This window comes from Acomys russatus, chromosome 20, assembly GCF_903995435.1.
Source record: "Acomys russatus chromosome 20, mAcoRus1.1, whole genome shotgun sequence".
NCBI lineage: Eukaryota > Metazoa > Chordata > Mammalia > Rodentia > Muridae > Acomys > Acomys russatus.
The window spans coordinates 38,465,975-38,480,949 of record NC_067156.1 but is presented as its reverse complement, the minus strand read 5'-3'; the positions used below and the strand labels follow the sequence as shown (position 1 = coordinate 38,480,949).

The 14,975-nt window shown below is 39.4% G+C and overlaps 1 protein-coding gene across 3 annotated transcripts in view; it reads right to left on the bottom strand.

Annotated features, from left to right (window-relative positions):
* Positions 1-13,186, bottom strand: part of Prr16 (proline rich 16) — a 280,715-nt gene extending 267,529 nt beyond the window's left edge. For 2 of the 3 annotated variants that reach the window (XR_007832454.1, XM_051163110.1), the window contains exon 1: positions 12,811-13,186. Coding sequence is in view for 1 of the 3 variants with exons in the window: in XM_051163110.1 (XP_051019067.1) it covers positions 12,811-12,969 (159 nt within the window). In the remaining 2 variants the exon portion in view is untranslated. The remainder of the gene's footprint in view (positions 1-12,810) is intronic. The other variant, XM_051163111.1, reaches the window with a different exon arrangement.
* Positions 13,187-14,975: the final 1,789 nt, after the last annotated feature.

Below are 14,975 nucleotides of genomic sequence, written 5' to 3'. Positions count from 1 at the left end.
GGGATATAGACTTCTATAGGCTACTTCCTGCTGATTAGGAACATTGAGCTCCTTGGGGCAAGTCCAATCTTCACCATCAGAATATCCAGCATTCAAGTAAACCAGCAATCCAGCAATAGCAGCAGCTGGACAAACCCGGAGCAGTGGGGGCGGGGGGTGTGGAAAGCCTACTGCAGGCCCTTTCAGGGATGTCTCATTTATACCTCTCCAGAGTCCCCAGAATTAAACTATCTGCAGCTGGCAATGGTCATGCCCATGCCAGTACATAAAGCAAATCATAATCACCTGCTGTGAAGCAGCCTCGTATCCCACACCTGGGATCAAAATAAAAACATATCCACATAAGATAACTGGGTTTTTAAAGGAACCAAAACTCACTACAATAACATACTAATGTTTCAAATATCTTAATGTGACATCCCTTTATTAGAAAGAAAATTAGCCTTCTCAAATATATTCCATACCAAATTCATGGTTTGTACAGAGAGAATTTGTTGGGAATTTTTAATAGTCCAGGAGCAGTTTAAGAGCCACTGGACAAAGGATGAGAACAGTGAAGATTTGATAAGGTTCTGTTTGCTTTGTCTTGTTTAATTTAGAGTTCTGGCACATAATCATCATTCATCATGACGGCATTCCCCAAAAAAACCTTTGGCCATTTCAAAGGATTGAATGTTGTCCAATTGTGAAATCAAAAAAGGGAAAACAAGAACTCATTCAGCCGGCTTCATGTGAGTAAATAAGAGCAACAAAGAATCCATACAAATTCCATCTATAGGTATCATATATATATATGCATCTTCAGAAAGTATGGCAAAGGAGTGGAAAGTAAATGGTGATGGCTGTGAACCGTAAGAGAAGACAAGTTTAGAAGAATACATTTAGGGGGATCCTAGTATGATTACAACATTTCTCCCTCTACCTTCCTTCCTCCAAACTTCCAACATACCCTTCAGTGCTCTCTTTCAAATTCATAACCTCTTTTTACATTAATTGTTATTTCATGTGTGTATGTGCGTGCGCGTGTGTGTGTGTTTGTTTGTACATATATATTTACAGCAAACTCCCCAACCCTCTGGCTCCTACAATCTCTCTCTTCCTTCTTTTGAACATCTGCTGCAAGTGAGTCATTACTCAAAGAACTTCTGACACACAAAGAGACAAAACAGATGTCACTCGCCTCTAAGAACTGGCATTCTAGAGATACACAGACAGCAACAACAAAATGTGAAAAAAATATGTTGTTCAAAGTATCCAAAACTCATGAATATTAACAGAAGTATGAGCTAGGGAGACGGCCCAGTTGGTCAACTTCTTGAAGCTCAAGCATAACATCTTCAGTTTGATCCTCAAAATACAAGTAAAACAGCTGAGCACAGTAGCATGTTACTATAATGCCAGCTCTGGGAAGGCCAAGATTGTGGGATTCCTCCCGCTCTGTGGCCAGCCAGTCTAGCTGAATTGATGGGGTATGCTTTCAGTGATAGACCCTGTCTCAAAAAAATAGAGTGGAAAGTGATTAAAAACCACTTTACCTCTGGCATGCACATGAATATATACAGTATAGACAAACACACACACACACACACACACACATGCACACACAAACACACATAAAACAAGAATGTATAAGTATATATAGAGCTGCCAAAACTGGCCTCTAAGAGATAGCAGTTTAGTAAAACTTGTATGTGCCTATCACACTAACTTATGAAATAGCAAAATTACTGCTGCCTAAGCAAAGAGAACCAGTTAGAAATCAGGAAGAAAAAGAAGAAGGAGGAGGAGAAAGAAGAAGAAGAAGGAGGAGGAGGAGGAGGAGGAGAAGGAGGAGGAGGAGAAGGAGAAGAAGAAAAAGAAGGAGAAGGAGAAGAGAGAAGAGAGAGAAGAGAAGAAGAAGAAGAAAGAAGAAGAAGAAGAAGAAGAAGAAGAAGAAGAAGAAGAAGAAGAAGAAGAAGAAGAAGAAGAAGAAGAAGGCCAAAGAAGTTGTTGCAGGGGGCCCAGCCAAAGGCAAAAAGAATGATAATGGTTCTGAAAAGGAGAGCAGGGGCTTGTAAGTACTGTAACAACCCACGCTAAGAGATGATGTTGGCTCGGTGCAGGGTGCAGGCAGCAGAGAAGTGAAGACCTGGTCAAACTCTGAACATAGTAGATTCAATCAGGTTTTTGTATGGATTGATAAAAATTAATAATGGCCTCCAAATACAGTTGAGAGCCATCTCCAACTGACTGACGTGGGAAAGGTCACAGTGGATAATGTCTAGGAGTAAGAGGACATCAGAAAGCCAGGCAAGTAAAATCCAGATGAAAAAGGGTAACTACTACTTAGACAAAATTAGGAGTCGGGGACCCATCAATGGAATTTATTCACTGGCTGAATAAAGACACTGAGGGAAAACTGTGAACTACAAACAAAACATAGTAATTTGAGCTCAGACATCTCTGAGGAAGAATAAATGTAGGTAGCAGAGATGGGGTTATCAGTAGGTTGAAAAAATAGAGCACCTTCAAACACACAAATGGAAGAGACTTCAACTGTTACTAACACTAGCACCTAATATATTACAGAATCCTGTCACTGAAAGTTGACTGTTATATTAAATAAATGGGTCCTTGGCAACCTGGGCAGAGACAGCTTGGCTATAGCAATAAGAAGAGACCTGGTTGCAAAGGCTCTAACGAAAGGTAAGAATAAATGGGTGGTAGCATGGATAGGACATTTTTTCGAGTATGTTGTAAAGGAAAACTAAGAAACGATACTGCAATATTCAGGGAACTATATCCAAAATACCTTTATTGTATTTTGTTTCATTTATATTTTGAGAGGAATCCTCTAACAAACTGTTTTTTTTTTTTTTTAAATGCAAGGCTATAGAGAGACAGGAGTAGGTTAGTGATTTTCTTGAGTAAAATAGCAAGAAGAATCTAACTCTCAAGTGATTGATGGGCTTTTAGACCTTAATATTTTTACTAAATATTATTTTAAAATGGCTTTTCAAGATCTGAATCAAATAAGAGTGAGTCTCTGTACATGCATTAAACCAGGAGTAGTGACCCATGCCCATTATATGCCAGCCTTTGGGAAGTAAAGACAAGAAAACTGGAGTTCAAGGACAAGCTAAGCTGCTTAGTAAGTGCCCCACCACAACCTGGAAAGAACTGTACTGAAAATGAGAAAATGCTTGTTGAGTTCTTTGATGAATTGTATCTGCTTATGCCTGTAATCAATGGGTTATTTTTGCCCATGGCCAGTTTATGTACTTCTAGTAGTGACTAACACAAGCTCCCCTCCCCACCCCAGCCCACCCCCCACTGCCACACACAAAATAACATCCACTCCATTACATGTGACCAGCAAAGTCTGGTTTCTATATATCTTGAAGAATTATTATGACATAAAATCCCTCTTTTTAGTAATTTGGCCATAATTGTTTATGTATTATTCAGAAAAACACGAATATAGAAGCAGCACACCTGAAAAGCTCATTCCAAGGTGTGTAAATATTATTACTTTGACAAACATTAAAAGGAACAGTAAGCACTGATTATTTTAATGCAGTCATCTTTGACCACAGAAATTCTCATTGGGAGAGTTGTTTCACAGAAGTATGTTCCAGTGTTTGTAACTGGTGGAAATTTTAGAATATACTAATGTGATTCACTGCCATAAAATAACAAATGAACATGTGTGTTTATGAGTTCCAAATGCTTACCCTCACATTTGAAACAATGATGTAATGGAAGAGTTGCCATAGCTATTATTCAAAGCAGTTTTAAAAGTATTAATTCCGAAATCAATCAAAAGGCTGGGATGGATTTGTCTTGTGTTTTGCAGTCACTATGTTACTCAGCATGGTCTTTGTACTTTCTTCTGTACTGCTATAAGCACTCATCAAGAACTGATGCTCTCCCTCACACAAGTAACGTTCTTTAAGGGTGGGTCTTTAAGTTTATTAAGGCACTTTTCTTTCAGAGTCTTCAGAACAACAGCTTATACATATCAGAGATTCAATATCTGATTCATAACTCACAAATGGACATTGCAGAGAAAAATAAGAACAACAACAAACACTTGTCCTGGAGCAGGTTTTAAAAACATGATGTGCTTAAAAATAAGATGTAGAAATATTTTTTTCTTATAGTAAAATGCTATCGTATGTTGTGCTTGGAAAAAAAAAAAAACAATAAAATGAGCTAGCCTTCAGTCATGTGTGAATTTGACAATTTTGGAGAGCCGTGATTTTAACATGCATACACACTTAGAAACTTCTAAAATAAACAAATCCCTCAAAAACTCCTCATGTGCTCCCTGGAACAACGCCATCTGTTCTAGTCTGAATACCAATTGCTATGATAAAACACAGACCAAAACCAACTTGGAGATGAAAGGATTTATTTTTACAAGTCCTGGGTCATGAGTTATCACTGAAGGAAGTCAGGGCAGGAATTGAAGGCAGGAACCCAGAAGCAGGAAGTGAACCAGAGACCATGGAGGAGAGCTGTTTTCTGGTTTGCTTCCTTACTCACACTGAGCTAGCTGTTTATACAATCCAGGACCACCAGCCCAGGGGTGGCACCACCCACAATGAAATGGGCTTTCCTTCATAAACTGGAAATCAAGAAAATGACCCTAGGCCAGTCCCACAGAGGCAACTACTCAGCCTAGAATTCATCCCAAGTTTCTAGTTTGTGTCAAGTTGACAAAAACAAATTGGTTCACCATCTGATGTCATCCATTAATATGCTGATTTTTCCATTTCCATAAGTATAGATTTATAGTCTCGAAAACTTAAGAGACAGAGCTCAAAGTATAGACTGAACACTTGTGAGTGGAGTCAGCAGCTGTTTTGTCCCTTGAGTTCTCTTCATTTACAGAAAGTTCCAAGAATATGCGCAACACTTACAACAGCAGAAGTTAGATTCAAGGAAAATAATATCTCCTATTTTAAACATTTCTTCAGAGTGTGATGTACAGCAAAGATTAAGAAGCACTGACATTAAACGAAAATTGACTTGGTCAGTGTTATTGAACTTGGCATTTTCTGTTTTATACAATGTAATTTGAAATTGTGTGATATAGATGTGATGTTGTGAAAAAGGAAAGTTGCACACTGGTGTATTTGTTAGAAATCATAAAGTTTGCTCGTTCTAGAAAACCATATGTTATCCACAGTGAAGTATCTACTTATGCTGTGCCAAGCACCATAATAATAGTAGAATTGAACATCCACATATAATTTGAGTGATTTCAGTTATTCTACATGTAAAAATTGTCCTCAACAGTGTCTGAGTAGCATTTGCACAGTTCAGGAAGAGTGACAAGGATCATAAGTAAACATTCTGTACTTACATTATTTGTATATTTTAGCTGAAAGCGAATCTGGGAGTTTAATTACTTTGAAACATCCTATCTTTCCATCTTCAGTGAATAAATAAATAAATACACAGACCAACTGATGCAATGTAAGGCAGCATTTGTCTTAAGTTGACAGGCTACCGTGTGAGTGTATTCTGATTTGGCCATTAATTAGATAGGGTTTTATACTTTTCATTTCAGTAAATATTAGTTTCTGGATCTTGTTTAGAGATGATATCACTGATTTTAGCCTTCAAGATCATACAGAAAATCTTAATTTAGAGCACATTTTCCTAATGACTTTTTGATATAATGAAAACAGTTTGCTCATATGACACAAGAAAAGAAATAAACAAACAGGACTTTAAAGTAGAACTATTTCTTGTATTTTTTTAATGCAGTAGAAAGGGAATGGTTCACAACTAATAATACAAAAATACACATGTTGTCATGAATCAATTCAATACTTGTTTTTGCCTGATTAAGAATTCAACAAGTTCTCTAATTTATCATATACAGAATAAAGCAAAAGCAATTGTCAAATCTCAGCCATCATGATAGAGCCTTCCCTTAAGTACAATACAATAACAACACATAATTGCTTCCCCAATTATTTTTTTCTTCACTGAAAAGACCTGTACAGGACGGGAGCTGTAGAGAAATAGTAGAGTGCATGTACAGGCCTTTGGTTGAGTGCTCAACTCTGAAGCACACACACACAGACACACACATACATATACACACACACGCGCACACACACATACACACACACGCACACACACATACATACACACACACGCGCACACACACATACATACATATACACACATACACGCATGCGCACACACACACAAACACACACACACACGCACACACCATGAGATACTGGAATCATGCTTATTCGATTTTCCCTTTTATGTTGTAAGCCAGGATATTGAAAAGCTATATAACATTCACAATTTACTGAAGAACTTCTTTATTTGAAAAATGAAAACTGCAGAATCTAATTTATTTGCTATTAATGTTGCTTGAGTCCTGGTACCTAAATTTAAGTGTGCCTTGTCCCGCCCCTACACAAAGAAAAAGGAAAGAATAGAAAAAGAATGTTATCAGGAAAATATTAATCCACATAGGATGGCTTAAATACTTTTTTAGTGTCACTCTGTATATGAAAAGGCATCTGTATGTATACTCCTGCTGTCAGAAGAAAAAATTAAAAGAAAAACTCCTCTAGAAGATAATTTAACAATGTGAATTGAAGAAGTTAAAATTTCTATTTTTTATTAAGAAAATACAAAGCCAAATTAAGTAGAAATAATAACATAGGGTGGTGAAGTATCAAGTCTCCAACACAATTGTGATATTTAAGCTTCACTTTTGCTCAAATGGCTTTGGGCAAGGAACTTAACCCACATCACCTTAGTTTTCTTATCTGTAAAATGAGAAATAGCAAGTATAAGGATTAATTAGATGGGTTAGTATTTTGAAGAATATTTTAGAAGAGGACCTTGTAGAAAGCAACACATTTTTTTATCCTTGTTCGTTGCCAAAGCTGTTGCTCCTAATGATATTTAATAACCACAAAAAGTTACAAATAATTGTATGTCTAATATTAACAGAGCTATCACTTACCTTATAGCTATAGCACAGCAGTTATACTCTAGCATTACCAAAGAAAACAAACAACAGCATTGTATATATTTCATATTTTTCTTCATCCATATCAAAATAGCCAAACCAAAATACTAAAGATAAGTATAACAAAATGTTCAGTATTTTCTATTTCTGTGTATTATTATGTTTTACTTTCTCATTTGAAGTATCTTCCCAGATGTTTTATAGGATTACATAATTTCTGAAATCATAAAAAAATCTTTTAAAAATAGTATCCTTTGTTGTGCATTAATTTCACATTGGCAGTTTGATATCTTGATAGCATTTATCAGACTTTCAATCATAAATTAGTCATTAATCTGTTGCAATTTTTATCACCTACTCCTCAAAGATTGCCTGTTATTATTTTTATGGACTAGGTCCATAAGAAGACCCTAGTTTCTATTTTGTTTGGGAAAGTATGTTTAGCTCAGATTTGTATTCCTTTTTTTTTTTTTTTTTCCCAAATAGTTAGACTTAAATGTTTGAAACCCTCAGAGCAGCAGGGTGGAAAAACACAATCCAGGTAACAATGAAATCTGTTACATTGATTTTATTATCTATTGCTTTACTATTGCCTGAAGCACACTATTACTTTAAGGCAGCTCGAGTTTCTTACCAGCTAATTCTCTATGTGTTAAATGATTTAATTCATTATAAGAGAGGGAGAGAAGGGTAAGGGCCTGTTATTAACTATCAATATGCTCGCAGAATCATTCTCTCTAAGGAACCATATTTAAGAAAAGGAAAGTTTATTTTAACCTTTAGTAAATGCATCTCAGTTTTGGAAAGGTAAACTATAGAGTGGTAAAGGTGCAGTGATTCATGCCACTCCGGGGCCCGTCGGCTTCCATTCATTCAGAATTTCAGGACTTAGGGAATGCTTCAGAGATCATTCTCTATAGTTTGCCCTAACAATGCATTTTATATGCACGGATTCATTAACTAAAAATACAGTAGGATTTCCCAGAGCAATAAACCACAGAACTTCAAATAATAAGTCAACAAGAAACACGCTTAAGGGGCTCAAGAGATGGCTCAGTGGTTAAAAGTACTGACTGTTCTCCCGGCAGACTTAGATTCAATTCCCAGCACCCACATGTTAACTCACAGCCATCTGTGAGTCCACATTCAGGGGATCCTATGCCCTCTGCTGGCCTCCAAGGTGCCCTAGTATGCATACAGGCAAAACACATAGTGCATATAAACTAATAACAATATTTTTAAAAAAGAAAGAACATGCAAAAATATCTGACAAATAATTGTGAATCCTATTTTTAATCAGTGTCAGATAGATTTTCCAAGTTTTCTAAGTTTAACATCAGATGCACCTATCTTATTTTCTACGGAATTGTAAGAAACACCATGGGTGCTCTCCATGCACTCCTTTGCGAGCTGACCTGGGAAACCCATCATGAAATAATTCTAGCTCACTAACACACCCGTTCTTGTTTTGCCTCCATGATGCCTACTCACAAGTGCTGCTCTCATTTAATATAAATGTGATTTTATATATTGAATGCTAAATTTTGTTTCATTCATATAATAGTACTGTGACAAAATTTAAAGCAATGAGATGTTACAAGAAAAGTTCAAGGCTATAAATATTCTGAACGAAAGATAATTCAGCTAAAGCACTTAAGACTTATTATTAGAGATTCCAGTAAACAAACATGCAATGCAGAACATTTCACAATTTCCATCTGCAGAAAGGAACACACATAATATTTCCACCATTTTCAATTATCTGAGAAATGTTTAAAAAGTAGATTTGTTTCACATTTCGTAGTGAAGAAATGACCACTAGCATGTGCTATACCATTGTGCTTAATTTTATTCCTTTAATTCTAGAGTTTCACCAACACTTTATTTTTCAATTTATTAAAAACATGATTTAAAAAATATATTCCAATGATGCATTTTGTTAATGTCTTTTCCTGTCTAAACTATTCAAATGTTGTTCATACTGCAAAGGAAAAAAAATCATGTTTTGAGTTTAGATTTCTACAAAGCTCTTACTGTTCCTGGAGGTCTCAAATATTTACTTACACACACACACATGTGTGATATATTGCAAACCGATGCATTTGTGTCCACCATGAAAATCTGGTTAAGTTGTAAGTTTCTTAGGGTTCGTATCTTAATGGCTTCTTACATTTCACTTTCTGCACTCACAGAATACCATACAACTGAGTACACAGTAGTACAGATTTATAAACAAACAGGTACTAACTAGTACTTGGCTTCAACTTCTTCTTTACATCAATAATCAGAGTACCTAGTAAAAGCAATAACGTCTTTGTATATTACCAATGACTAATGATAGACTAAATGTACCCTAAGTAAAATTTGTGCATGTGTTATTCATGTTAATAACAATCAAAATGCAACAGTACTTGTAACTATAGGTGCAGTGTCTGGACACATGTAGAGAGCTATAGTTTACTGTTGTTGTTGGTTTGGTTTTTTTTTTTTTCATCATAGCACAGAAAAATAAATGCTTCATAATACTTATGAAAATCTCAAGTTGTTTTGAGTTTTTATTCAAGTGTGAAGGTGAATAAAAGTGCCTTTGGGTTTTCTACAATTCCCATGTCTCTCTTTATAATACCCACTTTAATTATAACTGATTAAATAATTATTGTTAAACAATGAATCAGAAAAAGATACAAGGACTCCTTTTACTGAACAAGGACTGGAGTTTGTTTTACTAATTATTAAATGTTTTAAACAGCTATGATAGGCATCAGATCTACCCTGCCTATCTAAATTCTAAAAAACTACTACTAAAATAGTCAATAGTGAAAATATAGAGAGAGAGAAAAGGAGGGGACTAATGGGAAGGTTTGGAGGGTAGAGAGAGATGGAGAAATGATATAAATATACCAGAACTTCAAAAATGTAAATATACCTTAATTTTAAAAATATTCAAGTAGTCAAACAAAAATTAAGTGTTGTTGGTGAGGTTTGTACAAAAACAAAAGACAGAATGTTTAAACCTTAATTTGTAATTAAAATGAAAACCAAAAGGGTGAATAAATCTATATAGTCATTGACAGCAATTCAGGTGTTTTCATTCCAAGTTAATGAAAGTGCACTGTTAAATTAATTAGAAATACATTATAACTTAAAGGCATAGTTATCAATATAGGAATTTGAATTTTGAATGTAATGATCTATATTATGTATAACTATATATCATTATGTACTGTCAGAATATTAAATATGACAACTGACATATTAATTTCAACACTTATATGTACAAGTCTTGGGTAGAAGAATGTATAAGCTTTGTAGAGTAGACAAAAGTTTTCAGTTACGTGTTTCTTTAAAACTCCATGAAACGCATGCTTTAGTCATGTATGCTCAATTATTCAAAACAGATCAAGTCTGCACAACAGCAAGATGCCATAGGTTAAACATGCCCTATAAATATTTTGTCCTGGAAATAACTCCCATTCTTCTTATATAAATAGCTTGTTTTAAAATTTAGTTCTAGTATATACACTCCCATATGTGAGCCTAGGATGATAATGTCCACAGCAAAGTTACTTGACAGTGATATCACATCATTTATCACTCATATATTTCAGGTCTGTGCTGAGATTTTTACCCACATAGGCCTTGAAAGTGAATGAGACCTTGTAAGGCATCAAATGAAGAAGTTATCTCCTCATCTGTTTTATTGCATGTTTATTCTCTTATGAAAAACCTCTTTCCCTAGTAATTATAAAAATATATTTTTTAAACGAATACACAGAAGGAACAACAGAGTCCTCTATTTACATCTCTAGTTCTGACTAAAAGCCAGAGAGAGGTTAAATGTTTTCCTGTATATTTCCTTGACCTTAAAATCCCTAAATAATAAAAATGAAAAGAACTAAGGCCCTGAGTAGTGGTTTCTGCTCTATTCTGTCCAAAACAGTAAGTGTCTGGACACATTGCTGTGGCCCAGAGAGGCAAATTTTTGGCTAGCTGCCTTTTTCTTACTCTCATTCCCCAAACAAAACAACATATACCCTTTGGTGCTATTGGTTTCCTCTATCAACTACCCTTAAAAAAAAAAAAACAAAAAGAAGAAACAAAAACCCAACAACAATAACAACAACAAGGCAAGGGTGTGCCAAGAGGAACTCGTCTAAATTGTTCCTTTTTAAAAACCATGATAATGTTGGAAATGAAAACACAACCTTGGAAATACAGCAGGTAAAAAGGTAACAAAGAAACAAACATCTTTGGACTGGGATTTCAGTGCTTAACCCTTCCATTTGCCAACAAGTTGTGAAACAAGCTTGCCCAGGAAGACCCTGCAAATGCAAACAAGTTTCCTGACCCATCAGTGTCTATGACTACTCTCAGGGCCTTGGCAGTAATTGTGATCTATTTGAGGAGAAACATACAGGAATGAATTCATCACCAACAAAACGAACTCTGCCAGGCAATGGTTAGTCTTAAAGGGCTTGGAATTTGTGCATAGGTGTAATTCCGGGAAGACGCCTCTCATTTGGGCTAGAAATGACAGGAAGATAATCTCTAGAGCCCAGTCATCCAAACAACCCCAAATTCCCTCCCTCCTGGCTTTAGGAACCCATTACAATTTCAGATTAGGCTATGATTGGCCCTCCCCTTATCTTCCCAGGGAGACCACCACCACCTGTGAAGTTTGCCTTATTGCAGCTGGGACTGCAGACTCCCTCACCAAGACTTGCACCAAGAGCCCACCAGCCAGTGGAACAGCACTCTGGCCATCACCACTAGCTCCCCCCAGCCACAAGAGTCAGCCAGGTTGATAAGGAGAGCCACCTCAGGCTCGCCGGCCCTCAAGGGGCCCTGTGTCCCTAAGGCTGCCTGGGTTATGCAGCCTCAACCCGGACACCCCACCTCTGCCAATCCAGTTCACCCGGGTGGGGAGGGGCGGGCAGAGTACGAAGTGGGGGGATGGGGGGTGGACACTGGCAGGGGAGGGGAAAACAATCCCAGTTCTGAAGAGCCAGGATGCAAGTGGCAAAACCACAAAGCACACAGAACACACACGGTTACGCACATACACCCTCCCCGGTAAGCCCTACTGCTCAGGTTCAATGCCAAGTGATGACAGAATTAAAGGGAGTGAAGAATGTCGACATTCGGGGTGTCGCGAAGGCCCAGAGTTGCTGGAAACATTTGGAAAAGGGCAGGGGAGGCTTCAGGAATTGCGAAAGTGAGAAAGTCCCAGCCTTCTCTCCTTCCCCAAAGCTGGATTCTACTGTCGGTACCCAAAGTCGCCTTCTTTTTGGTAGGGCTTGAGAAGAGAGGAGAGGAGCCAGAGCCAAGCTTCCCCTTCCCAGTGCCCTCCCTGGCCTGGCCCTGGGCCCAGAAGCCGCCCCCTTTAGCTCAGCTTCCAGGGGCTGCCCGGCCGGGGCGGACTTGCCAAAGGACTCTGGGGGAAGCAGCCGGGCGGGCAAAAAGCACCGTTCCAGCTCAGGCCAGCCAGTGCTCACGTCTTCTCTTGCCGACACACCCCCAGTTAACCCCTTCCCCTGACACCACTGACAGTCCCGTGTAGGCAGTAGCTTGCCTCTATCCCTTCCTACCGAGTCCATCGATTAAAACACTAGTTGATTTCTGTCTGATTAAAAAAGAGAGAAAGTGCTACAACTCTTCTCACGAGTAGCCAGAGCAAAGAAAGTCGGTCTGCAGGCATCCCTCCTTAGTTGCCAAGAGTTTGGAATTGCTATGGTCCCAAGCGGGAAAAAAAGGGACCGGAACCCACCCGAGGGGCGCGGGGAGTCCGGCTCCCTCCCCACCCCCGCGCGTCTCACCTCCTTAAGTTCTTTGGCTACGTCCTTCAGGTCGCCCAGGACTAATTCCAGATCCTCCACTATGATCTTGATCTGTTCCTTCACCTTGGTTTTGGAGGCTGCCGGCGGTCCCTCGGCTGCAGAGGACGAGGAGGGGTTCCCCTTAGACTTGGCGGACATTCTTCGGGGGGGAACAAGCGAGCCAGGTCAGGATAGGCGAGCGAGCGGAGGCTGCTGCGCGCCCGGGTCCCTGGCGCTGCTCCGGCCGCTCCCACCCCAGTCCCCCCACATGTCGGCTGCTCGGCGGGCAGCTGCGGGTGGCTGCGCGGTGCGCTCGGCCGGGCGGCCGCACTGTGGTGCTGCCATCAACTCCCCGAGACGAGGCGCTCGGCGCGGGGCTGCAGACGGGCGAGCAGCGCGCCTGCGCCTCCTCCCGCCGCCGCCCGCCGCTCGCGCGCACACTCGCGGGTGGAGAGGGGCCCGCACGGCGTCGCCGGGGGTGCCGTCAGCTGCACCGCCCCGGGAACATCCCACTAGGGTCTCTCACAAACCTTCTCGGCGTCATGGTGCCTTGGGACAAGTTCAGGACTTATCCGCCCTTACATCCTCTTTCCAAACAAGCCCCTGTCACTGCAGGCAGCAGCTGCTTGTCTTCAAGCCAGAGCTCCTCTCAGCTTCGCCCTTCGGGAAAGACCTGGCTCCATTCATAGGGAACCACTATGTGATCAGGAGCTGGAGTCCCAGTCTGAAAGTGACCCTAAATGTTTATCCAGAGCTAAGGAATATCCAGAGACCTCCAATCCCTCTCCTGGTGACTGAGTTAAATAGACTTCTGCAGCAGGTCTGGATGTGGGGGAGGTGGGTGCTGCAAGGTAGTGGACACAGCTAAGACCAACCAACACCTGAAATCCTCAAAAACGACTATTGTGCTTGGAAGAGGTAGACTAGCATTGCTGAGTCTGTGAAGCCAATAGCAGATTTATTCTGGCCCTCCCTTGAGACTGCCTGAGTCATCTTTCTTATCTATGCCAACCTCCACGCCACCCCCACCCCCTTTCCTCTTTTCCTGACCTATGCTAGGGTAGGTTTTTAGTGAGGAATATCTCCAGGGAGAATGTAATGAGAGTTTGCCTCCAACTTCTCCTCTATAAATGGTTCTGTCTTCCAAGTCTTGCGCTTCTAAACAAACAGAAAAGAACTTTAAGATTGTTTAGGCAAAGATACCTAGACAACAGAATTAATAGGATGCCTTTAGCTCACTCTCAGGAGGTGGTTGCCATCTCATTAGCTCCTTTCAATTTCCTTAGAAGCAAAGGCATGGGCTGTTAGCTACTGACCTGGCAGGCTGGCTCTACTTTGTCACTCCTCAGAACATTCCCTTTATAGGTTTCTCAGCTTGGTCCTGCCTAAGCTGAGCTTCCAACTCCTGCTTCTAACGTTTCAAGTCTGGAGAACATGTTTTCATCATGAAAAAAACCTGACAGCTCCCCTCTTTCCAGTTCTTGGGCTCCTCATAACCAAACTTCAAGTGAATACTTCCTCTGCATACTTATATACGCACTGTGATTGGAGAAAAAAAAAAAGAACAAATGAAAACATAGGCATTTCAAAATGGGGTCAAACCAATGAGGAATCATTAAACAGATAATCAGCGGACACATAAAGAAGGTGGGAAGCAGTTAATAGTCTCTGAGAAATAAAATGGTAAAATAAAAAAAAAAAATAAACGGTTTGCAAACAACATGGGGAAGGAGCAGAGAAATATTTAGAAGTGTTAAATGACTAGCATGCTGGAGCTACCACAGGAGAAGGAAATATATCAGTTGTTCCCTCTTCTTCTATCTCTTCGGATTCTTTATGAAGCGATTACAGTAAAGCTGGTTGCATGTGGTTTACGAATCCCACACCTAGACATTTCAAGTCACCAGTATTCTTTTTCAGGATTTCATATCTGAGGAAAATAAATGTTAGAGATAGCAGGAGCTGAGGTGAAAAAAAAAACCAAAAACAAAAACACAAAACAATGATCATCTAGATTCAAATATTTGAGTCTGGGTAGTGAATGAGGAGGCCCAAGAACTCAAAATGCAATGAATTTAGAGAAGGGTAGTAAGAAGAGAAGAAGTCGTGATTTCCCTACACATGATGAAACGATTCTTATAAATGCCACTCTGATTTCCGGAGAT